This window comes from Schistocerca americana, chromosome 1 (assembly GCF_021461395.2).
Source record: "Schistocerca americana isolate TAMUIC-IGC-003095 chromosome 1, iqSchAmer2.1, whole genome shotgun sequence".
NCBI lineage: Eukaryota > Metazoa > Arthropoda > Insecta > Orthoptera > Acrididae > Schistocerca > Schistocerca americana.
This window is the reverse complement of record NC_060119.1, coordinates 287,095,659-287,121,694: the sequence shown is the minus strand read 5'-3', so window position 1 is coordinate 287,121,694 and position 26,036 is coordinate 287,095,659. Positions and strand designations below refer to the sequence as shown.

The 26,036-nt window shown below is 46.8% G+C and overlaps 1 protein-coding gene across 2 annotated transcripts in view; it reads left to right on the top strand.

The window, feature by feature from the left end:
- Positions 1–26,036, top strand: part of LOC124594690 (kelch-like protein 26) — a 309,492-nt gene that overhangs the window by 217,657 nt on the left and 65,799 nt on the right. For both annotated transcript variants that reach the window (XM_047133067.1, XM_047133059.1), the window contains exon 3: positions 7,928–8,158. In XM_047133067.1, the coding sequence (XP_046989023.1) occupies positions 7,997–8,158 (162 nt within the window). In that variant the 5' untranslated portion in view covers positions 7,928–7,996. The remainder of the gene's footprint in view (positions 1–7,927; positions 8,159–26,036) is intronic.

The following is a 26,036-nucleotide window of genomic DNA, read 5'->3' as shown; positions in this document are numbered from 1 at the left end:
GTGCATACTTGTATGTGGGAACATGTTGTTTTGTAAGTTTATGTTGTAAGGCAAGCTGTTGATGTATTATTTTTGCTACATTGTCATGTCTTCTGGGGTATTCTGTATTTGCTAGTATTGTACATCCGCTTGTGATGTGATCTACTGTTTCTATTTGTTGTTTGCAAAGTCTGCATTTATCTGTTGTGGTATTGGGATCTTTAATAACATGCTTGCTGTAATATCTGGTGTTTATTGTTCGATCCTGTATTGCAATCATGAATCCTTCCGTCTCACTGTATATATTGCCTTTTCTTAGCCATGTGTTGGATGCGTCTTGATCAATGTGTGGCTGTGTTTGATGATACGGGTGCTTGCCATGTAGTGTTTTCTTTTTCAAATTTACTTTCTTCGTATCTGTCGATGTTATGCGATCTAAAGGGTTGTAGAAGTGGTTATGAAACTGCAGTGGTGTTGCCGATGTATTTATACGAGTGGTTGCTTTGTTATTATTATTATTATTATTATTATTATTATTATTGTATACAGGTATGTGCGCAGTCCCGGTACACACGAAAACTTCACACCTCAGTAACATAAAACGTCGCTATAGGCGAAAAAAACGAAATAGCGCATCCCATCTCCAATTTATCACCGGGCTGCCCCATTTTAATTTAGCTCTCTTGCGCCGTGGCACGATTCTGTGGGACAAGGATTTCGATGTATGCCTGGAATGCAAACATGCACCTGCAAACAAACAAAACATTAATCACACAACTTTCTTTGCGATGTGATAGTTAAAACTTCCATGACCTCCCTTCGTATTATCTAGCGAAATGGCGCATTGGTTTAGAAGACACTGAACTTACTTTTGGAAGGAACAGGGTTCAAATCACCAGATTTAGGTTTTCAGTGGCCTCCCATAATGGTTTGGCATATTCAGGAAGAGCTGCTTTGGGAAAGACGTGGCCAATCCCTCCCCCCCCTCCCCCCCTCCCTCCCTCCCCCCCTCCCTCCCTCCCTCCCTCCCTCCCTCCCTCCCTCCCTTGTTCAAACTGTACTTACACGCGGAAACTAATGACCCCTCAGTCTATGGTTTATGTGACGTTAAATCTAATCTTCCTTCAGCTACCCACCACCTCCACGAGCTTTGCGAAAACGTCTTGTTCGTCCCCACTAACGACACATTGAAGAAAGAAAAATACTTACTGAGGATATTGACGATTTCATAATAACTAAACAGTCGTTTGTAACGTTTAAGACTGAAACGCATTTCAGGTGCATTGCGTTTTCACTACTGGCGTAACAAGCCGTAATTTTTTTTAATTTTTTTTATTTGTACATCTAGGGCACCTTTCTGTAAACAGTCAAGCTTATTATGTTAGCCACTAACCGTTTGGGAGTGTTGCATCTCCATCGTCAAGTGAATATATCAGTTACTACAGTAAGTGCGATTTTATAGGGGCTTATCGTCACTAAAAGACAGTGCCATAAGATACTCAGAAGTCGTACATTCATTACATCCATGCAGTACTGACATAAATCTACCTCATGATAGAGATTGAAAGGCGTAGTTAAAAATATAATAAATGTTGCAGCATTTCGTATATCCATTTCATATTCAGAACATTCACAGTCAAGCCTAGCGTAAAACGTTCGTATTTTAAGTTGCGGCCGCTGTCGACGGAGCATTAAGCAGCAAGAAAGAATATGTGTGAAGAGGTCTTTTGAGCCCTTTCCTGAGGCGGCGGCGTGTGCTTTCTCCTAAGTGCTCTGCACGCCTGTGCCCTGTCCGCCCACACGAAGCGCCCGGCTTTCTCCCGGCCGTAGAAACACTTCGCGCCACGTCACACGGCCTGCGTCCTACCCCGCTTATGCATCCGGCGATAGCGAAAGCCGCACGGCCAGTGCATACTCGGCGAGCCCGAGTGGCTTCTGATAGCTGCACACCGTATCAGTTATCACCTCACGCCCTAGTTTAGAACTGCTGCTATGGAATGGGCCAGTCACGTGACCAGTCACAAATAGGGAGTTCAGAAAGTGAAAGTGAAAAATTCGGAAATGCCCATGTTTATGTACAGGGTGTTTCAAAAAGGCTCAACCGATATCACAAGACTAACACCGATGAACCAGAGTATTGTAACGACCTGGTTAATAGCGTGTTGGTCCACATTTCGAACGCAATACAGCGAAATTTAACGACAAAGTACGAATCCTTCGGATATCGTAAAAGCCTGCTAGTGATACCTCCTAAGCGCTAAGTCACCCGAAGCTAGGACGTCTGAACTCTGTCAGTCACGCTCTCGTTTTTCTATAGTATAAGGAATTACGTATCTGGACGTAGTAATTGTGCATTATTTTAAGGCGTTTATTTACAAACGTATCGCTGTGGCATTTATTTAACGTCGATTTGCAACAAGCACATCCTTCAACCACGCAATTAGAACTTTTTCAGGTAAGTATTTTTCCAGAGACGCAACTGTATTTGTTGTGAAAAACGACACGGGACGTGAAGAAGTAGGTGGAAAAGGAACAGGTGACGTCACAGCGTGGAATTCCGCGTTTCATTACACTGTGATGCGTGAAGTAGTGTGTCTGGCGTATCAGATTTTTGCTTCCTGGCCAGGCGACATCATTTCGCGTCACAAGCAGATCATCAGAGCCGCCATATTGTATGGCGATAAACATCAGAGTAAGTGGTATGGATATAAGTTGTTTCTGAACATATGCAAATTGAGGATCTCCCGAAAACGTTCTAGCTACGGTTTTTAATAAGACAGAAAACTACGTATCGGTAGGTAAAGGCTTACTTTAGTTGACGTCTTTATTGTTACAACTTGTGTGCTATGAAATTACACTGTTTCAGTGGTACGACAAAATGATGATCTACCAAAAGCGCGTTTCTCTGGTAAAATTTGCATATTAAATATCATATAATGACATTAGTGGATACAGTCTTTACAGAACATGTGCCAAGACCCGGTTACTACGTCGAACTAGTAGCACAGTGAAGAGTATCGTGGGCGTGGAGTTGAGTGCAAGCCAGCAGGTTCGCGTCCGCCTTCTTCCAATAAAAAAAAAAATAAATAAATAAATAAATAAAAATAAAAAAATCCACCTATTCTTGTCTAAGATTCTGGGTCTTTCTTATTCATGTAATAGAGGCATTGTCTCAAAAATCGATGCCATTTATTATAAATAATGTCCCCAGAATGAGATTTTCACTCTGCAGCCGAGTGTGCGCTGATATGAAACTTCCCGGCAGATCACAGCTGTGTGCCGGACCGAGTTCGAGTCTCGGTCCGGCACCCAGTTTTACTCTGCCGGGAAGTTTCATAAATAATGTATTTGATGCAATTCTTGTTGCAAAATCCAACGACTGGAATGTTTCTCCAGTGTCCAGAAACCTTATCGCTTGTCTGTGTCTGAAAGTAAACACAACTTACACACTGGAAGTTTTTGCTGTTGTGAAATTTTTGTAAAAACGGGCTCATGTTTGTGTCTTGCCAGTACCATTATTTTTTCTGATGGTGAGCAGCTTCGAATAAATCCCTTCCATTCAAATGAAGCCACGAAACGAATTTCGATTGTGTAATGTGTGTGATGAACTACATTATTTCTGAGTGCCGGTAAGAAATGCATCATCGAGAATATGGATATTACGCACGCACAAACTGACATTGGACACTACACCTTAACTATAATCAATTTAAAATTGAAATGGGATGAAAATTCAATTGAGTTAACGAGTAATTTCTGCCAGCATCGGTCTCCGATCGCTGTACAGCATTATTTAGTATTCCTCCATCAACAATTCATTGCTTAGGCTATCGACGAGTCAAGAATCTTCTTCGCGAATTTCTCCGCTCTTCTTCGACAATCTCTAGTATACTTAACACGGCTGTTTTTCGCGCTTCCATTTTTGTAAAAAATTTTTTAAAAAAACTGTGTGGTTTGGGAGACAAAGAACACAACAGCTGCTGCACACGGCCGAGAGCGCAGTTCACGTTTACCAGTTCGTCTCATGTGCGTACGGTGCTCTCTTTCGTGAGGTCGGATGCCCCGTCCGCATCGACGTCAACGTTAAATGAGTCCGTGTGAGGCCGGATTTACGTGTCGATTCGCAAAAGTTAATCCAAGAACGGGTTGTCTTCTCCTTGCAGTCTCGTGTGAAAAAGTAAGCTCAGTTGAACTACACAGCTCCTAGGTTACCGTTTACGGGCTCGTGGCTATTCTGAGAAAGACACAGTGAGGTTTAGTTCACGGGGGCAATATTTCATACCGATACTAATTTCTGACGCTTTCTAAGACCGCCGGTCCTCTATAACCTAATCCCCAGCGTTCGATATTTGGCAGAGCGACGTGACGTTGCGCTGACGTTCGGTCTAGTACGGACCGACATTAAGGATACAGAGTACTTATAAAATGGTGGAAAAATCAAAATTTTTTATGACTTTATTAAATTCTATAGTCTTTCCTGATTACATTGCTATATACATTATAGGGTTTCAAATGAAAAATGACCTATATACCAAATTTTAAAGTTACGGTCATATATGCCGCCACGCCCCCTTTATTTCTGTTACAGAAACCAGTATTATTTCGAAAAGAACTGAACTTTCTGTTTCCAGCGATTATACGTATTACACATAGTATATGTTGGTAACAGTGCAAGTTTCTAGTGTTTGTAAATGATTATCTTTGCTAGTATTTACTTTTGTTTTGCTGAAGTGGTTCGTTCACGTGCTACTGAATGTTTGTTTCCCAAGTGTTACATATACATACATGTGGAAATACATATCCTTCAGTGTGCAATACATACGAATAATGCCACACATCAAGAAATTCAATAAAAGGAAATTCCGTGGTAACCAGTTCACAAACAAAGCAAGCCACACTGTTGAAAGTAACCTATGTATCAGTTCTACAGTGAAGAAACTCCGACGTGGCACGCCTCCTGGTGATTCAAATTTTTGTGTTAACAATGGCGCTGTTTGTAGAGGATTTGTTGTTGTTCATGTGAGCATCATATCTTTGATAAAGAAAGTGGCGAAATGTAAACAATGTGATGGTGTAGGCAGTCTGGAAATAACTGAACAACAAAGTAGCAGGAAGGGTTTAGCGTCAAAATTAGTTCTGTTTAGATCTTGCAACAAATCTACCTCGAAAATGACTTCAAACATTGTGCATAATTCATATGATGTGAATTTGAAGTTAGTGTATGCAATGCGTGCAATAGGAAAAGGAAAAAAGGTTGCTTAAACGTTTTGTGACTTGATGGGCCTTCCTCCCCCTCCCAGTAGGATCAGCAAGCACGTAAAAATACTTTTAGAGGCCTGGACGGTTGTGTCTAAAACATCTATGAAACATGCAGTAGAAGAAACTGAAAATATTAGTGGAACCAGGGACATTCCTGTTGCGCTTCATGGGACATCGTTCCTTGAATGCCGTTGTGCTACTTCTCTGGAGAATGGAAAAGTTGTTGATGTTGAGTGCTTATCTAAGTACGGCCACACCTGTCATGATAACACTGAAGGACATACAGAACATCAATGTTCTAAGAATTATGATGGTTACAGTGGAGATATGGAATGTGATGGAGCTCTAAAAATATTTCAGAGGTCGGTTTCCGTTTATAACGTTAGATATACGAGGTACCTGGGCGATGGGGCTAAAGCTTTAAATAAACTTGATTTCAATGTTTATGGTGATACCTTGGTAACAAAACTGGAGTGTTGTGGACATGTGCAAAAGAGGATGGGTGTTAGTTTGAGGAAGCTACGAAGAGAAATGAAAGGACTGTTGTTATCTGATGGAGACTCTCTGTCTAGCCGAGACAGATTGACAGAAACTGAAATAGATCTTCTTGAGAGTTATTATGGACTGGCCATTAGACGAACTGCACCTCTGAATGATGTTACAGCAATAAGAAAAGGTGTATGGGCCACCTACATTCAAAAGTTGTCCACAGATGACCACCCTCTTCACGGACTTTGCCCTAAAAGAGCAGATTCTTGGTGTGGTTACCAAAAAGCAAAAGAAAGTGGTCAAATATACCATCATGAGCATTCTTTTCCTGAGCCTGTTACGAATAAAATAAAACCAATTTTTAGAGACCTGAGTGTGACGCTGTTTTGCTTAGTAAATGTATTCATGGATGCACTCGGAAAACAAATAAAATTTTCAACCATTGCTTATGGGAAAGATTACCCAATAATGTTTTTGTAAATACATTATAAGTTGGTGTACTAGATGCAGCGATATGTTTCAAGGATGGAGTGATTGAAAGATTGGAGGTCCTGAGAAATTTAGGCATAAAATGTGGCTCTAATATGGAAGATAAATTGCTTGCGTGTGACAGACAACAGGTGTACGAAGCTGAAAGATTCGCTCTTGAAGTTACCAAAGAAGAAAGATGTGCTAAAAGGAATGCCAAGAGGAAGCTTGAAGACGAGAGATGCTGCAGAATGCTTGAGGAATGTTTTGAGGCCCAGTTTAATTCGACTCATATCTTCAACCACAATTTCCTGCAAGTTGTATTTTTCAGAATTCAGGTACAAATATTTCCTAAAGTTTTTAAGGCATTGCTGTAATTTTTTTCTGTAACTTAAGATAGTCCATACTTACGCAGTAGACCTAAAGCTTCATTGCAGAACCAACTGAATTATAAAAAAATAACATTTTTATTAGGAAAAAATTATTAAAATTAAAATTTGATGTTTTTAATCCTTGTAACATAGATAATAGGTGGAATTAAATAGGTCTAGTACCTCAGCCATCATGTAATGCATGTCTGGTTAAAGTTTGAAGGAGACCAAATGTATAACATTGGATTAAATGGTACCTCAATTTGAGGAAAAAAGCACTCCGTCTTCAGGCCACGAGTGGCCTACCGCAACCATCCGACCGCCGTTTCATCCTCAGTGGAGGATGCGGATAGGAGGGACGTGGGTCAGCATACCACTCTCCCAGCCGTTATGATGGTATTCTTGACCGAAGCCGCTACTATTCGGTCGAGTAGCTCCTCAATTTGCATCACGAGGCTGAGTGCACCCCGAAAAATGGCAACAGCGCATGGCGACCGGGATGGTCACCCATCCAAGTGCCGACCACGCCAGACAGCGCTTAACGTCGGTGATCTCACGGGAACCGGTGTATCCACTGCGGCAAGGCGGTTACCCTCAATTTGAGGAAGCATTTTGAAAAAATAGTTGCATCAGTTTCTGTGTAATTTTTTTAATAACCGTAAGCAGGCTAAAAAGTATTCAAAATACTTCTAATTTGTTTAGAAAGTGTGCTGCATTACCTGACATTAACAAAAATCTGTAAAACATATACAGAATGAAATTTTCACTCTGCAGCGGAGTGTGCGCTGATATGAAACTTCCTGGCAGATTAAAACTGTGCGCCCGACCGAGACACTAACTCGGGACCTTTGCCTTTCGCGGGCAAGTGCTCTACCATCTGAGCTACCGAAGCACGACTCACGCCCGGTACTCACAGCTTTACTTCAGCCAGTATCTCGTCTCCTGTCTTCCAAACTTTCATATCAGCGCACACTCCGCTGCAGAGTGAAAGTTTCATTCTGGAAACATCCCCCAGGCTGTGGCTAAGCCATGTCTCCGCAGCATCCTTTCTTTCAGGAGTGCTAGTTCCGCAAGGTTCGCAGGAGAGCTTCTGTAAGGTTTGGGAGGTAGGAGACGAGATACTGGCAGAAGTAAAGCTGTGAGTACCGGGCGTGAGTCGTGCTTCGGTAGCTCAGATGGTAGAGCACTTGCCCGCGAAAGGCCAAGGTCCCGAGTTCGATCTCGGTCGGGCACACAGTTTTAATCTGCCAGGAAGTTTCAAAACATATACATTATAAACAGTGCCAGAAAGAAATAGGTGTCGATTTTTACATAATATTGAGCCGAAAAGTACCCTGTATCCTCTGTACTGTGTGTTGCAGCCGGTTGCCTGAGCTGGAGGTGCAGAGGTGTCGGCAGCCGCAGCCCGTCCGTGGTCGGCCGCCGGCGACATGACGCGGGTGCGGGAGTGGGGGCTGCAGGACCGGCCGCTCAACACGGTGCACTTCGAGTCGCCGTCGCACACGGGCACGCTGCTCTGCGGGCTCAACACGCTGCGCTCCAAGGGGCTGCTGCTCGACGTCACCCTCGTCGCAGAGGGCGAAGCCTTCCAGGTACATGCCTGGTCTCAACCTGCGGCGCGCAACCGGCGAAAATTTTGTCCTAACTAAATCTAAGAATTACGAATTAGAGAAATTTTCGAATTAAAAGCCTATAATGCAGCACTAGAGGTTTATTTGATATTATACAGCACAAAATTCTAGTATGCTGTTGTTGTGGTCTTCAGTCCTGAGACTGGTTTGATGATGCAGCTCTCCATGCTACTCTATCCTGTGCAAGCTGCTTTATCTCCCGGTTCTTACTGCAACCTATATCCTTCTGAATTTCCTTAGTGTATTCATCTCTTTGTCTCCCTCTACGATTTTTACCCTCCACGCTGCCCTCCAATACTAAATTGGTTGTATCCCGGTTGCCCCAGAACATGTCTTACCAACTGGTCCCTTCTTCTTGTCAAGTTGTGCCACAAACTCCTCCTCTTGCGAATTCTATTCGATACCTCCTCATTAGTTAGGTGATCTACCCATCTAACCTTCAGCATTCTTCTGTAGCACCACATTTCGAAAGCTTCTATTCTCTTGTCCAAACTATTTATCGTCCATGTTTCACTTCCATAAATAGCTACACTCCATACAAATACTTTCAGAAACGACTTCCTGACACTTAAATCTATATACGATGTTAACAAATTTCTCTTCTTCAGAAACGCTTTCCTTGCCATTGCCAGCCTACATTTCATATCCTCTCTACTTCGACCATCATCAGTTATTTTGCTCCCCAAATAGCAAAACTCATTTACTACTTTAAGCGTCTCATTCCCTAATCTAATTTCCTCAGCACCACCTGATTTAATTCAACTTCATTCCATTGTCCTTGTTTTGCTTTTGTTCATGTTCATCTTATATCCTCCTATCAAGACACTGTCCATTCCGTTCAGCTGCTCATCCAGGTCCTTTGCTGTCTCTGACAGAATTACAATGTCTTCGACAAACCTCAGAGTTTTTATTTCTTCTCCATGGATTTTAATACCTACTCCGAATTTTTCTTTTGTTTCCTTTACTGCTTACTCAATATACAGATTGAATAACATCGGGGACAGGCTACAACCCTGTGTCACTCCCTTCCAAACCACTGCTTCCCTTTCATGCCCCTCGACTCTTATAACTGCCATCTGGTTTCTGTACAAATTGTAAATAGCGTTTAGCTCCCTATATTTTATCCCTGCCACATTAAGAATTTGAAAGAGAGTATTCCAGTCAACATTGTCAAAAGCTTTCTCTAAGTCTACAAATGCTAGACCCCCCAGGGGGTTCACAACTCTTTTGTGGATACGTGAGTAGCGAGCACGGGACCCCGAGCTAATGTGGCCCTCCTTCCTTTCCGGGCTGCATACCTTCCTTTTCCGCATCCTTCCCTCTCCCCCATCTTCGCCCCTCCTCCCCTCACCTCTGGCTCTTTCCTTCCCTTTCTCCCCCTCTGGGAGTATGGTTTGTGCCTACGTCCGGAGACGGACGCTCGTAAATTTACCGCATTCTTCGCCTTCTCTGTTTGTATGTCTTCATCCTTCCTTTGTCCTTCTCTTTTCCTTACCTCTTCTCTTTACCCTTTACTCTGCTGCGGAATTTGAGACCTCTCTTCTTTCCTTTCCCTTTCTTTGTTTTTCCCTATCTCTTTCTTCCTCCCTGTGCGTGTCTGAAGGCCGACACACGCATTTTTGTGCGTAGCCGGTGACGGGGTAACGCGTAATTCCCCGCCCCGGGTAGACAGGTAGGACACATATGTACCCCCTGGTAACGGCCAGGCCCAGGGAGGGGTGATAACCCGAGCTGATACCTTCCGAAAGTGCCGATTGGTCCCTCCGTCCGTTTGTCGGGAGGTGTGACCTGAGGTGTGAACAATCACCTAAGGCGGGAGTGTCCTCAGAGGGGGCCCCCACAAGGGAGGAGCGCGCCATCGGAGACGCCGGTAATCATGGGGGATTCTTCCGCAATGGTTTCCTCACCTTCCACTATGTCTGCTCACAAGCGTAAGTTCACTGAGTCTCAGCCACAGACAGTTCTTCCATCGTTGCCACAGATCCTTGTTGTTTCTCGGTCTAAGGTCACGACTTCTCCACCGTCAACCCTTTCATTATTCAGAAAGGTGTCGACGCAATTGCAGGTCCTGTAAAGTCTTGTTCCAGATTACGAAATGGCACCCTGTTGTTAGAAACAGTAAGTGCCCTCCAGGCACAAAAATTGCTGCGTACTTCACTGCTCCACACCTTCCCTGTCCGGGTGGAACCGCACCGTACTTTAAATTCCTCGCGTGGAGTCGTTTATACACGCTTCCTCGATGGATTGTCTGACGAAGAAATTCAGCACTACCTGTCTGACCAAAGAGTACCGGCTGTTCATAGTTATGAAAAGGGTTGACACAAACATCATTCCAACCCGCACTGTCTTCTTGACATTTGACAGAGTTCAACTCCCATCGAAAATCAAAGCGGGCTATGAGATAATTTCCGTTTGCCCTTACATCACAAACCCTACGCGTTGCTATTGGTGTCAGCGGTTCAGTCACACCAGCCAGTCCTGTTCCCATCCGGCTAAATGTGTTACATTTGGCAAGGATGCCCATGAGGGTGCTTGTCCACCTCCATCCCCTCGCTGCATCAGCTGTATGGGTGACCACGCTGCTTCCTCTCGAGGTGGCCCCGTTTTTAAGCACGAAAAGCTCATCCAGGAAATCAGAGTGAAGGAAAAGGTGTCGACCTTTGCTGCTCGAAAATTATTCGCCAGTCGACAGCCCACCGTGCCTCAGACTGGAAAATACAGCACTGTCCTTGCTTCTCCTCGGCCAACAAAGGAGGCGGCCACGCAGACTTGCGACCTCACCTTTAGTGCCACGGTCGTCAGATCGGCCAGCGCAAAGATCGCCCGTTCAACCTCACCACTTTCGCCTGCCCACTCTCTGGCTCACCCTTCATCGGGTTCTGCTAAATCTCGAGCCCAAAAGTCAGACACCAAGCCTTCGAAAAAAGAGCATACTCGTGAAGATTTTTTACGTACCCCAACTTCACAACCATCGGTTCCTCCTTCATCTAAACATCATATTTCCAAGAAGGCTAATAAGAAACCCAGTTCATCTCCTTCTCCGCCTAGGTGTGTCTCATCTACAGCACCACCTGGCGGAAATCGCCCTCGGCCGTCTTCTGTGTCGCCGAGGCGCACTGCTGGTGGCCGATCAACCGGCCGATCGCTGGTGGCAGGAGCTGCTTCTGAACAACCTATGGATCAGGATCTTCTGCCTTCGGCTGAATGCCATTCCATTCTGTCGGTCGCAAGCTCTGAGCAGTCGTTGAGTTGACAGCAACCTTGGTCACATTCCTCCGTTTTCTGTTCACCCTATGTCCATTATCCACTGGAATATCCGCGGCATTCTAGCCAATCGGGATGAATTGTCGATCCTCTTACGATCCTACTCGCCGGTCATCTGTCTTCAGGAAACAAAGCTGCGTCCCCATGACCGCTTTGTTCTCCTTCATTTTCAGTCCGTCCGATATGATCTCCCCTCTGTTAAAGGCACTCCAGCCATGGAGGACTCGTGATTCTTCTCCATGATACTCTCCATTTTCACCCAATCCCCTTAAACACTTCCTTCCTAGCAGTCGCTGTCCGTCTTTCGCCGGCCGCTGTGGTCTCGCGGTTCTAGGCGCGCAGTCCGGAACCGCGCGACTGCTACGGTCGCAGGTTCCAATCCTGCCTCGGGCATGGATGTGTGTGATGTCCTTAGGTTAGTTACGTTTAAATAGTTCTAAGTTCTAGGGGACTGATGACCACAGCTGTTAAGTCCCATAGTGCTCAGAGCCATTTTTGTCCGTCTTTCCCTTTCTGGATACACGTTCTCTCTTCGTACTGTATACATTCCATCGTCCACACCAATGGCACGAGCTGATCTCCTTCATCTTCTTGGTCAGCTTCCACCCCCCTATTTGCTGGTTGGGGACTTCAATGCCCACCACCCGCTTTGGGGATCTCCCCATCCTTGTCCGCGTGGCTCACTATTGCTAGACGTCTTCCACCAAGCGGATCTAGTTTGCCTCAACACTGGGGTCCCTACATTTTTGTCTGCCTTCACGACAAATTTATCTCATTTGGACCTTGCGGTCGGTACTGTTCCACTAGCTCGGCGTTTCGAATGGTTCGCCCTTGATGATACACACTCGAGTGACCACTTTCCATGTGTCCTTAGACTGCAGCCTCAACTGCCATATGTGCGCCCGCGATGCTGGAAGTTTGCCCAAGCCGATTGGACACTTTTTTCGTCTCTAGCGATGTTCGATGACCGCCACTTTCTCAGCGTCGATGATGAGGTCACACATATTACCGACGTTATTCTTACAGCTGCGGAACGTTCAATACCACGCACCTCCGAATTGCCCCGGCGCCCCCCAGTTCCTTGGTGGAACGAGGCATGCCGTGACGCAATACGTGGGCGGCGACGTGCTCTTCGCGTTTTCCGCCGCCATCCTACTTTGGCCAACTGTATCCGCTATAAGCAGTTCCGTGCGCGATGCCGTCGTGTCATCCGCGATAGCAAGAAGGCAAGCTGGAAATTCTTTATTAGCTCATTTAACACCTTCACTCCCTCCTCGGAAGTTTGGAGTCGGCTTCGACGGTTCTCAGGCGCGCTTAGTTTCTCCCCGGTCTCTGGGCTCACTGTCGCGCATGATACATTAGTGGACCCCGTCGCAATTTCTAACTCATTGGGTCAGCACTTTGCTGAGATTTCGAGCTCTTCAAATTACCCGCCAGCGTTTCTCCCGAAGAAACGTGCAGCGGAAGTGCGACATCTTGCTTTCTCCTCTCAAAATCGCGAAAGCTACAATACTGTTTTCTCCATGCGGGAACTCCAACATGCACTCTCTTCTTCTCGCTCCTCCGCCCCAGGACCGGATGGTATCCACGTCCAAATGTTGCTGCACTTATCAACCCATAGTCTGCGTTACCTCCTTCGCCTTTATAATCGAATTTGGACCGACAGTACTTTTCCCAGACGATGGCGGGAAGCTATCGTCGTTCCTGTTCCGAAACCTGGAAAGGACAAACAGCTCCCCTCTAACTATCGCCCCATTTCTCTCACGAGTAGTGTCTGGAAGGTTTTGGAGCGTATGGTGAATTACCGTTTAGCTTGGTGGCTGGAATCCCGCCGTCTTTTAACACCTGCCCAATGCGGATTCCGAAAGCATCGTTCTGCAGTTGACCATCTTGTTGCTCTCTCCACTTATATCATGAACAATTTTCTCCGGAAACGCCAAACAGTAGCAATATTTTTTGATCTGGAGAGATCATACGACACCTGTTGGAGGACAGGCATCCTGCGCACACTGTTCTCTTGGGGCTATCGAGGTCGGCTGCCCCTTTTTCTTCACGACTTTATGGCAGAGCGCACATTTAGGGTGCGGATGACCACTACTATCTCCCGTACTTTCTCCCAAGAAAACGGGGTACCCCAGGGCTCCGTGCTGAGTGTTGTACTGTTTGCCATTGCCATAAATCCAATTATGGACTGTCTCCTTCCTGATGTCTCGGGCTCCCTCTTTGTGGACGATTTTGCGATCTACTACAGCTCTCAACGGACCAGCCTTCTTGAATGACGTCTTCAAGGATGTCTCGATCACCTCCACTCTTGGAGCATTGAAACCGGCTTCCGTTTTTCTCCCAGTAAGACCGTTTGTGTTAATTTTTGGCGACGTAAGGAATTTCTTCCACCCTCCTACATCTAGGACCTGTCAACCTTCCGTTTTCAGACGTCGCTAAATTCTAGGGTCTTATGTTTGACAGAAAACTGTGCTGGTCCTCCCACGTTTCCTATCTTTCGGCTCGCTGTCTGCGTTCCCTTAACACCCTCCGTGTCCTGAATGGTACCTCCTGGGGAGCGGACCGAGTGGTCCTTCTCCGCCTCTATCGCGCCTTAGTGCGCTCGAAATTGGATTATGGAAGCATAGTCTACTCCTCTGCTCGGCCGTCTATTCTTCGGCGTCTCGACTCTATCCACCACCGTGGATTACGTTTAGTGTCTGGAGCTTTTTACACCAGCCCTGTGGAAAGCCTTTATGCTGAGACTGCTGAACCTCCGCTGTCCAATCGGCGAGCAGTCCTTTTGAGTCGTTATGCTAGCCATCTGTCTTCCATGCCTGCTAATCCAGCCCATGACATTTTTTCGACGCCTCCTTTGATATAGGGTATGCAGGCCGCCCCTCCTCCCTACTACCACCGGGAGTCCGCTTCCGTCAATTGCTCCATTCTCTTTCCTTCCGCTTTCCTAAAACCTTCTTGACAACTTGGGGTACAGCACCGCTACGGAGCGTGTATTTCGTCGTGTTGTTCTTTTATGGCACGCACATTGTTCGACACTTCCCCATAATAAATTGCGGGAGTGAAAGCTCTTCCTTGTGCTTGGACCCCTTCCTCCCGAACGCGTCGTCGGGAGGAGGTAATTTTAACTAGACTCCGGATAGGGCACTGTCTTTTTAGCCATCGACATCTTTTAAGCGACGATCCTCCCCCACTCTATCCCCACTGCTCTCAGCTGTGAACGGTAAGACACCTTTTAATTGAGTGCCCCTATTTTAATCCGTTACGCTCCCGTCTACAGCTGTCGCCTGATATATCGTCGATTTTAGCAGATGACACGCGCTCAGCCTATCGCGTTCTCGAGTTTATTAGTGCCAGTGAAATGACGTCAGTCATTTGAAGCTTTTTTTTGGGGGACAACCAACCCCTTTCTGTAGTGGATTTTTAAGTATTCCTTCTGCTTTTCGTTTCTCCAATTTTATGACTTTCGTTCCCATTGCTGCTGGTTTCCATTTTCGGTTTTTTACTGTTTCCTAATTCACGGACCGGGCGCTAATGACCATAGCAGTTTTGCGCCCTAAAACCAAAACAAAACAAACCAAACCAAACCAAACCTAACCTACAAATGCTAGAAACGTAGGTTTGCCTTTCCTTAACCTAGCTTCTAAGGTAAGTAGTAGGGTCAGTATTGCCTCGCGTGTTCCAACATTTTTACGGAATCCAAACTGATCTTCCCCGAGGTCGGCTTCTACCAGTTTTTCCATTCGTCTGTAAAGAATTCGCTTTAGTATTTTGCATCCGTGACTTATTAAACTGATAGGTCGGTAATTTTCAGATCTGTCAACACCTGCTTTCTTCGGGATTGGAATTATTATATTCTTCTTGAAGTCTGAGGGCATTTCGCCTGTCTTACATCTTGCTCACCAGATGGTAGAGTTTTGTCAGGACTGGCTCTCCCAAGGCCGTCAGTAGCTCTAATGGAATGTTGTCTACTCCCGGGGCCTTGTTTCGACTATGCTGTTAGAGATCAAAAATTAATAATTCTCTTCCTTGGTGATTTTGTTGTATGGGAATTGGGCTGTGTTTATAGGATCGTTCGAGATACGGTTGCAGTCGTTGTAACCTGATGAATGCGTTCAACGCAGGTATTCTCCTAGTTCCCGTGGTTAGTGTGCACAGCATGTTCGAGTGACGGCAAATCGACGTTTGCAACTACTTTCGACTAAAGGAAATTCTTATGAATCCAAAGCGGTTAATAACACTGCTCCAGGAAGATCAGTGTGAGCATGCATAATGCGTAGCTTTTTTTTTTATTCAGTCTCGTAGCAGTCTCGTTGAAGGAAATAGCCGGCCATTGTGGCCGAGCGGTTCTAGGCGCGTCAGTCTGGAACCGCGCTGCTGCTACGGTCGCAGGTTCGAATCCTGCCTCAGGCATGGATGTGTGTGCTGTCCTTGGGTTAGTTAGGTTTAAATAGTTCTAAGTCCTGGGGGATTTATGGCCTCAAATGTTAATCCCCTTAGTCCTCAGAGCCATTTGAACCATTCCATTATGCAGATGCAGAAAAACGCATGCGCACGCGCGAAATAACTCATACTGTGCGTGCGTGCGTAGCAACAGCAGCAGCAGGTACATCGTTGTTGTTGTTGTTGTTGTTGTTGTTGTTGTTGTTGTTGTCTTCAGTCCGGAGACTGGTTTGATGCAGCTCTCCATGATACTCTGTCCTGTGCAAGCTGATTCATCTCCCAGTACGTACTGCAGCCTACATCCTTCTGAATCTGCTTAGTGTATTCATCTCTTGGTCTCCCTCTACAATTTTTTCCTTCCTTGCTGCCCTCCAGTACTAAATTGGTGATCCCTTGATGCCTCAGAACATGTCCTACTAACCGGTCCCTTCTTCTCGTCAAGTTGTGCCACAAACTCCTCTTCTCCCCAATTCTATTCAATACCTCCTCATTAGTTATGTGATCTACCCATCTAGTCTTCAGCATTCTTCTGTAGCACCACATTTCGAAAGCTTCTATTCTCTTCTTGTCCAAACTATTTATCGTCCATGTTTCACTTCCATAAATGGCTACACCCCATAGAAATACTTTCAGAAACGACTTCCTGACACTTAAATAAATACTCGATGTTCAGAAATTTCTCTTTTTCAGAAACGCTTTCCTTGCCATTGCCAGTCTACATTTTATATCCACTCTACTTCGACCATCATCAGTTATTTTGCTCCCCAAATAGCAAAACTCATCCACCTTCAATGCCTCATTTCCTGATCAATTCCCTCAGCATCACATGATTTAATTCGACTAAATTTCATTATCCTCGTTATGCTTTTGTTCATGTACATCTTATATCCTCCATTTAACTGCTCTTCCAGGTCATTTGCGGCCGCTGACAGAATTAGTGTGTCATCGGGAAACCTCAAAGTTTTTATTTCTTCCACATGGATTTTTATTCCTACTCCAAATTTTTCTTTTGTTACCGTTACTGCTTACTGACTATACAGATTGAATAAGACCGGGGATAGGCTACAACCCCGTCTCACTTCCTTCCCAACCACTGCTTCCCTTTCATGCCTCTCGACTCTTTATAACTGCCATCTAGTTTATGTAAAAGTTGTAAATAGCCTTTCGCTCCCTGTATGTTAACTCCTGCCACCTATAGGATTTGAAAGAAGAGTTTTCCAGTCAACATTGTCAAAAGCCTTCTCTAAGTCTACAAATGCTAGAAATGAAGGTTTGCCTTTCCTTTATCTATGTTCTAAGATAAGTCGTAGGGTCAGTATTGCCTCACGTGTTCCAGTATTTCTACGGAATGCAAACAGATCTTCCCCGAGGTCGGCATCTACCAGTTTTTCTATTCGTCTGTGAAGAATTCGTGTTAGTATTTTGCAGCCGTGATTTATTAAACTGGTACCTCACAACCTCAAAAAGATCTGACGCAGAACAGTGCAAGATAGGCGCAACCACACACTAACATCATACAAAATACTTCTGTAAATATTTGCGCTTGACAATGAGAATAAATTCTCGAAACGCTTAGTGCAAAGTATGAAGGGAAAAAAAGTACTTGCTACACTGTTTCACTAGTTAAATCAGAACATTTGAGCAACGCGAACATAACTAAGGTACTAAATACCGCTACAGGTGGTCAAAAGTCAAAACATAAAAAATATGCTTTTGAGTAAACCCAAAGGGTTCTGACGACGAAAACTATAGCGAAGTTGCACATGCTCGGTAGAGACAGTTTGTAAATGGTTTCACTTTTTTATATCTTTACTCGAACGAACCTAATGCTGAAGATGCCTTCAGACACTGAAAAAGACTTAATTATTTGCTTTTCGAGATCAAACGTCTCAGCAAGATCTTAATGGTGAACAAAGCAAAAAGCATTGACTCTTCTGCAGTATAAGCGTCTTTAACATACGACAGCGGGACTTCGCGAGATGCGGCAGCTAAGACCCTTGTAACCTCCTGTACTGTAGCTCTCAGGAACAGCGGCCGGATGACGTCACTACTAACTCGACAGAGATCCACGAGAAAGATAGGCCGTGGTGCATACGTCACAGCACTTGATACTGCAAGTCTTCAGAGTGCCAGCAGCCGTCTGCGGGGAGGAGCGAGTAACTTTTTCAGATTAGTTTACTACTGTTTGACTGTTTGAATGCGTGCTAGTTCTCGATAGCACACGAGAAAATTAAGTTCTTTAGTGGGTACCTTTCCATTTAAATACTGATTTCCAGTGGGCCATGTACGGAGTCGAGCTTTCGAGAAGTATGTCGGACAAGCAGACTAGTGTGACGTGTTCGATGCATGATTCGTGTGTCTCGTTGACTCCGTAACTCGACGGTTGCGCGGTTGCGTTTAAACAGATTAGCTTGCTGGATTTTGTAAAGCAACTAATGTTTTTTACAACCTCTGAGTATGCCCTGTAGAATTAGTAGCCGAAGCGGTAGGCACAGAAACATGCGCCAGTGGTCATCTACAAATTCCTTACAGCGCGCACAGTAAGCTGGAGGTAAGTAGTATGTGGCCAGACGCGCCACAAAGCCCACATACGTACTGCACGCACAGAGGACGACCCCCCCCCCCCCCCCCTGCGGGTCCGGGGATTAAAATAGGCCCGAGGTATTCCTGCCTGTCGTAAGAGGCGACTAAAGGGAGTCCCTCCCCCTCAATGGGGTAGTTAGCGCCTGCGTTCGGAGACGGACGGTTCCATGACCTTTATTTGCGGTCATTTTGCTTTTTCACTTCTCGTTTCTTCCTTCCTTTGGTTGGTTCCTTTCTTTGCTCTTCTCCACCTCACTGTCTTCCTTACTCTTTCCCTTGTTTTCTTCTCCTTGCCTTCTCATTGCCTTCTTCTCCTTGCCTTCTTCTCCTTGCCTTCTCATTGCCTTCTTCTCCTTGCCTTCTCTGGTCTCCGCCTCGGCGTTTGAGACAGTCTGTCCTCTCTCTCCCTCTCTGTCTTCTTCCTTCCTCCCTGTGCGCGCCTGAAGGCCGACCCACGCGTTCGCACGCATAGCCGGTGACGGGGTAACGCGTAATTCCCCGCCCTGGGCAGACATGTAAGGCACGCACGTACCCCCTGGTAAAGGCCAGGCCCAGGGAGGGGTGATTGCCTGAGCTGATACCTTCTGACCATGCCGATTGGTCCCTCCGTCTGTTTCTCGGGAGGTGTGACCTGAGGTGTAAACATTCACCTAAGGTGGGAGTGCCCTCTGAGAGGGTCCCCACAAGGAAGGAGCGCGCCATCGGAGACGCTGGCAATCATGGGGGATTCCTCCGCAATGGATTTCACTCCATCTCTCTCGACTTCTGCCCAAAAACGGAAACTTGACCAGCCACCAGTGACAAAAGTACTACCGCCTGGCCCACAGTTCCTCGTCGTTTCTCGATCTGAGGACGGAAAGGATTTTTCCTCTGTCAACCCTTTCGTTATCCAGAAGGGCGTAGATGCCATAGCCGGATCTGTCAAATCTTGTACCAGGTTGCGTAACGGTCCCTTATTACTAGAAACTGAGAGCGCCTTTCAGGCACAAAAACTGCTTCGGGCCACACTCCTGTACACGTTCCCTATCCGGGTGGAGGCTCACCGAACTTTGAATTCGTCTCGTGGTGTGGTCTGTACTAGATCCCTCGACGGATTGACTGACGAGGAGATTCAATCTTTCCTCGCTGAGCAGGGCATGACGGCTGTCCATAGGGTCATGAAAAAGGTCAACAATGACCTTGTACCGACCCGGACACTTTTCTTGACCTTCGATAGTGTTAAGCTGCCATCTTGCATCAAGGCGGGCTACGAGGTATTTCTGTTCGCCCCTATGTCCCGACACCTACGCGCTGCTACCAGCGTCAGCGTTTCAATCACACTCGACAGTCTTGTTCCAATGCGGCTAAATGTGTCACTTGTGGCAGGGATGCCCATGAGGGTGACTGTCCACCTCCATCTCCTCGTTGTGTGAACTGTCAGGGTGACCATGCCACATCCTCCCGCGACTGTCCTGTCTATAAGGAAGAACGCTGTATCCAAGAAATTCGGGTCAAAGAGAAAGTGTCCACCTCTGCTGCTCGCAAGCTATTGGCTAGTAGGAAGCCCACGCTGCTCCCAGCGGGGAAATACAGTACTGTCCTCGCCTCTCCTCGGACTACCAGGGAGGTAGCAACCCAGACATGCGATCTGACCTTCAGCACCACGGTCGTCCGTTCGGCCAGTGCTAAGATCGCGCGGTCGACGTCTCCTCTTCCTCCCATCACCCCACAGACACCAGCCCCTTCATCAGCTTCTGCTAAGACGAAGACCCAGAAGTCAGATGCACAGGCCTTCAAGAAGGAACCGTCCCGTGCAGACTTCCTACGTACCTCGACCTCCCAGCCTTCGACCGGTACTTCCACCAAACGACCTTCCAAGAAGGCTCATGGGAAGCACAGTTCTCCTTCTCCGCCACGGCGCATTTCTTCTCCTGCGCCACCCAGCGGTTGCCGCCCCAGGCCGTCATCCGTTTCGCCTGGCCGCACCGCTGGTAGCCGAACATCTGGCCGTTCACCGGCGGAGGATGCTACCCCTCCCGGCCATCTTACCAAGATGGCCGATGAACCTATAGGCCCAATGGACGATGACTGTCCGCCTACTGATAGCGGCGGCAGTGCTCGCTCGAAGCCAGGCCCTCAGCGGCCTTCGAGGTGACCCCTTCTTTCATCTTCCTTTTCTTCTTACGAAGGCACTTATTCACTGGAATATTCGCAGCATTTGCTCCAACCGAGAGGACTTGAAGTTGCTGCTCCGCTTGCACCGTCCGCTCGTCGTAGCCCTCCAGGAAACGAAGCTACGCCCATCCGATCAAATTGCCTTGGCACACTACACCTCTGTGCGTTTTGACCTACCCCCTGTGGTAGGTATTCCGGCTCGTGGAGGGGTTATGTTGCTGGTCCGGGATGATATTTACTACGATCCCATCACATTGCACACCGGCCTGCAGGCAGTTGCCATCCGCATTACTCTCCCCACTTTTACATTTTCCATTTGTACCGTCTACACTCCATCGTCATCTGCCATTACCAGGGCAGACATGATGCAGCTTATTGCTCAGCTACCTGCCCCATTTTTGTTAACTGGAGACTTCAATGCCCACCATCCCCTTTGGGGCTCTCCAGCATCCTGCCCGAGGGGCTCCCTGTTAGCAGACCTTTTCAACCAGCTCAATCTTGTCTGCCTCAATACTGGCGCCCCTACTTTTCTTTCGGACACATCTCACACCTATTCCCATTTAGACCTCTCTATATGTACTGCCCAACTTGCACGCCGGTTTGAGTGGTATGCACTTTCTGATACGTATTCGAGCGACCACTTCCCGTGTGTTATCCATCTCCTACAGCATACCCCCTCCCCGTGCTCATCCAGTTGGAACATCTCCAAAGCAGACTGGGGGCTCTTCTCTTCCAGGGCGACCTTTCAGGATCAAACCTTCACAAGCTGCGATCGTCAGGTCGCACACCTCACGGAAGTCATTCTCACTGCTGCTGAATCTTCCATCCCTCACCCTACTTCTTCTCCACGTCGCGTACCGGTCCCCTGGTGGACCGCAGCATGTAGAGACGCTTTACGTGCTCGTCGACGTGCTTTACGCACCTTTAAACGCCACCCTACAGTGGCGAATTGTATCACTTATAAACGATTACGTGCACAGTGTCGTCGTATTATTAAAGAAAGCAAGAAAGCCAGCTGGGCTGCTTTCACAAGCACCTTCAACAGTTTTACTCCTTCTTCTATTGTCTGGGGTAGCCTGCGCCGGCTATCTGGCACTAAGGTCCACTCACCAGTTTCTGGCTTGATGGTCGCGAATGACGTCCTTGTGGCCCCGGAGGATGTCTCCAATGCCTTCGGCCGCTTTTTCGCAGAGGTTTCGAGCTCCGCTCATTACCACCCTGCCTTCCTCCCCCGCAAACAGGCAGAGGAGGCTAGGCCACCTAACTTCCGCTCCTCGAATCGTGAAAGTTATAATGCCCCATTCACCATGCGGGAACTCGAAAACGCACTTGCCCGGTCACGGTCCTCCGCTCCAGGGCCTGATTCTATTCATATTCAGATGCTGAAGAACCTTTCTCCTGCGGGTAAAGGTTTTCTTCTTCGTACTTACAATCGCATCTGGACTGAGGGACATGTTCCCGCATGCTGGCGCGAGTCTATTGTTGTCCCGATTCCTAAACCGGGGAAGGACAAGCACTTGCCTTCCAGTTATCGACCCATCTCGCTTACCAGCTGTGTCTGTAAAGTGATGGAGCGAATGGTTAACTCTCGTTTGGTTTGGCTGCTCGAGTCTCGACGCCTACTTACCAATGTACAATATGGATTTCGTAGGCGCCGCTCTGCTGTTGACCATCTGGTTACCTTGTCGACCTTCATTATGAATAACTTCTTGCGGAAGCGCCCGACCGCGGCTGTGTTCTTTGATTTGGAGAAGGCTTACGACACCTGTTGGAGGGCGGGCATTCTCTGCACCATGCATACATGGGGTCATCGCGGTCGCCTCCCTCTTTTTATTCGTTCCTTTTTAATGGATCGACAGTTCAGGGTACGTGTGGGTTCTGTCCTGTCAGACACCTTTCACCAGGAGAATGGGGTGCCACAGGGCTCAGTTTTGAGCGTCGCTCTCTTCGCCATAGCGATCAATCCAATAATGGATTGCCTCCCAGCTGATGTATCAGGCTCCCTTTTCGTGGACGATTTTACCATCTATTGCAGCGCGCAGCGTACACGTGTCCTGGAGCGCTGTCTTCAGCGTTCTCTTGACCGTCTTTACTCCTGGAGTGTCGCCAATGGCTTCCGTTTTTCTGCCGAGAAGACGGTCTGTATTAACTTCTGGCGCTACAAAGAGTTTCTCCCACCGTCCTTAAGACTCGGTCCCGTTGCTCTCCCATTCGTGGAGACAACAAAATTTTTAGGTCTTACATTTGACAGGAAACTTAGCTGGTCTCCACATGTCATATTTGGCTGCCCGTTGTACCCGTTCTTTAAATGTCCTCCGTGTTCTCAGTGGTATGTCGTGGGGAGCGGATCGAACCGTCCTACTTCGTCTATATCGGTCGATCGTCCGCTCCAAGCTGGATTATGGGAGCTTCGTATACTCCTCTGCACGGCCATCCATCTTACGCCGCCTCAACTCCATACAACATCGGGGTTTACGACTTGCGATCGGAGCGTTTTATACTAGTCCCGTAGAGAGTCTTCATGCTGACGCTGGCGAATTGCCACTCACCTACCGGCGCGATATACTGCTTTGTCGGTATGCCTGTCGGCTATTGTCAATGCCCGACCACCCGTCTTATCGTTCCTTTTTTGACGACTCTCTCGACCGTCAATACGGGTTGTATGTCTCTGCCCTGCTACCCCCTGGAGTTCGCTTTCGTCGCCTCCTTCAACACCTTAATTTTTCACTCCCTGCAACCTTTCGAGTGGGCGAGAGCCACACGCCACCTTGGCTCCAGGCTCAGGTTCGCGTTCACCTTGACATCAGCTCGCTCCCAAAAGAGGTTACCCCCGGTTCGGTCTACCACTCCCGTTTTGTCGAACTTCGTTCGAAGTTAATTAATATGACCTTCATTTATACAGATGGCTCAAAGACCAATGACGGGGTCGGGTGTTTTATTGTCGGGGCACAAAGTTTCAAATACCGGCTCCATGGCCATTGTTCGGTCTTCACAGCTGAGCTCTTTGCCCTCTACCAGGCTGTTCTTTACATCTGCCGCCACCGACATTCTGCTTATGTCATCTGCTCCGATTCCCTGAGCGCCATCCAGAGCCTCAGTGATCCGTATCCGGTCCACCCTTTCGTGCACCCGATCCAACGCTCTCTTAAGCAGCTGGTGGACGTCGGTTCTCCGGTTAGCTTTATGTGGGTTCCTGGGCATGTCGGTATCCCTGGGAACGAAGCTGCAGATGCCGCGGCCAAGGCTGCGGTCCTCCAGCCTCGGACAGCTTCTTGTTGTGTCCCTTCGTCGGATTGTAGCAGGGTAATTTGACGGCGCATTTTATCGCTGTGGCATGCCGATTGGGCTGCACTTACGGACAACAAGCTTCGGGCCTTGAAACCTCTTCCCGCGGCTTGGACGTCCTCCTCCCGCCCTTCTCGGCGGGAGGAGGTCGTTTTGGCCCGGTTACGCATTGGCCACTGCCGGTACAGCCATCGCCATCTGCTGACGGCTGCGCCGGCGCCGTTCTGCCCATGTGGGCAATTGCTGACGGTCCGCCACATTTTAACGTCCTGTCCGGATTTTAACACACTGCGTTTTGATCTTGGCCTGCCATGTACTCTAGATGTCATTTTAGCGGATGACCCACGAGCAGCTGCTCGCGTTCTTCGTTTTATCAATTTGACAAACCTCTCTAAGGACATTTGATTATGCTGTTTTTTTAATCCTATGCCTGTCAGTCTGTCTTTTATCGTGTTTTCCCTTTTAGTTGTTGTTTTAAACTTGTACCTCGCGGTGCATTCTTAGCGTAGTCTGGGCGCTAATGACCATTGAAGTTGTGCGCCCTAAAACCACAAAAAAAAAAAAAACCAGAGGACGACGTATAACGTAGAGTGCGTCAGGAAATCAGCAGTTCTTGCTCTCTGTGCGGCCGCTGCATTATATCCCGTGGCAGTGAACAACACGGAAAGAAAACGGGTCGTTATGGATGAAAAAACTTGATGAGCACTCAGGAGGAGGGGAGGATATTTGAAATTTCTTCGAAAACAATGTCTTTTAGTGTACGCTTTCGAAACTGCGGATAAGTCACGATAGTTGTTGATTCCTACTAGAACTTGTGCAACTGATGTTAAAATAGGACACCATGATACCGCCAGCAACGCCTCCGAGGATTTCTCGACTATTCTAAGGTTCAATGCTCCTAAAGAATCGAAGTCTGTCAATAAAATTGTACTTTCAGTACGTAAACATCTCCTCGAGGCCTGGATGACGCGTCTTTTTCGAAGATACTGTGAACCCAGTTTCTTTTTAATTTCTACTGTAGCAGTTGTACTTGCCTACACTTTTTTAACATACAGGGTATTTTGTTTAATTCTGTATGACGTTTGTAATTTGTGTGATAATCTTTACTTCTGATGTCAAAAAGACATGGCTTGATTTCATATTATTGGCTAAAATACGTGATCTTGGCTCAAGTTTGTCACATTCTACATACTGTCTTCTCGAAATCACATTGCCAGTGTGCCGCTGGAGCTGTGAAACGCACATCTGCAAGAGTCTTCACCACTTTAATGATCAACTCAGCGAAGGAAAATTAGGAGCAAAAATTCGCGTAGACGTAAATTTTTGCACAGTGGTAGGGAGGAGTGTAATGAGCAACATACTCAAAATCCTGACCTGTGAGGTGTGAGCATGGGGTGTCAGGTTGTTTAAAGATCACTTTTTATGTTTTTCTGGGATATGAGAACCTAGGCTTAGGTCGAAAATATTTCCCAGTATAAAAGTAACTGCATTAAATTTACCGCAAAGAAGGTGTTATTAGTGCCATTATATATATATATATATATATCTCCCACTCTAGGACAAACAGGGTTCACATTGCAGAAAATGGAAAATCGTAATTATTAAAAATAGTGTTTGACACTTATTGTTCAATGAAGTTTGTTAATAACAAGAGTAGAATCGTATTACAGGATAAATTGTGGTCTGAGGGTGTAACACAGAAGAAAGAAAGGGAGGGTGGGAGGTTGAGCTCAGAGGATCGTGGTCGTGCACTTACTTCCTTCGTGGGTCTGTAAACTGACGAGTGTGTAGGCGATTTCCCAGTCTCTCTACCCCACTACATCGCAAAAAGCAACTATTTCACAAAGTTATACTGACCCTTCCACTGCTCACCTTCCAAATCACTGGCGACACAGTGTACAGACATGCAGAGAGGTGTTTATTTTGCGCAAAGTGTGTCAACACGGATACGAGTTGCTAACAATAATTATGCAAGAAATACTTAAGGGCAAAATCTATATAAAACTCAATGTCCTACACTGCTTGAGGGGTGATTGATTCTTAATTGTGCTGTACGAGAGCTGTAGTGGGAAAGGCAACTTTTCCGAACATGAGTGATGTTCGTTTTTCA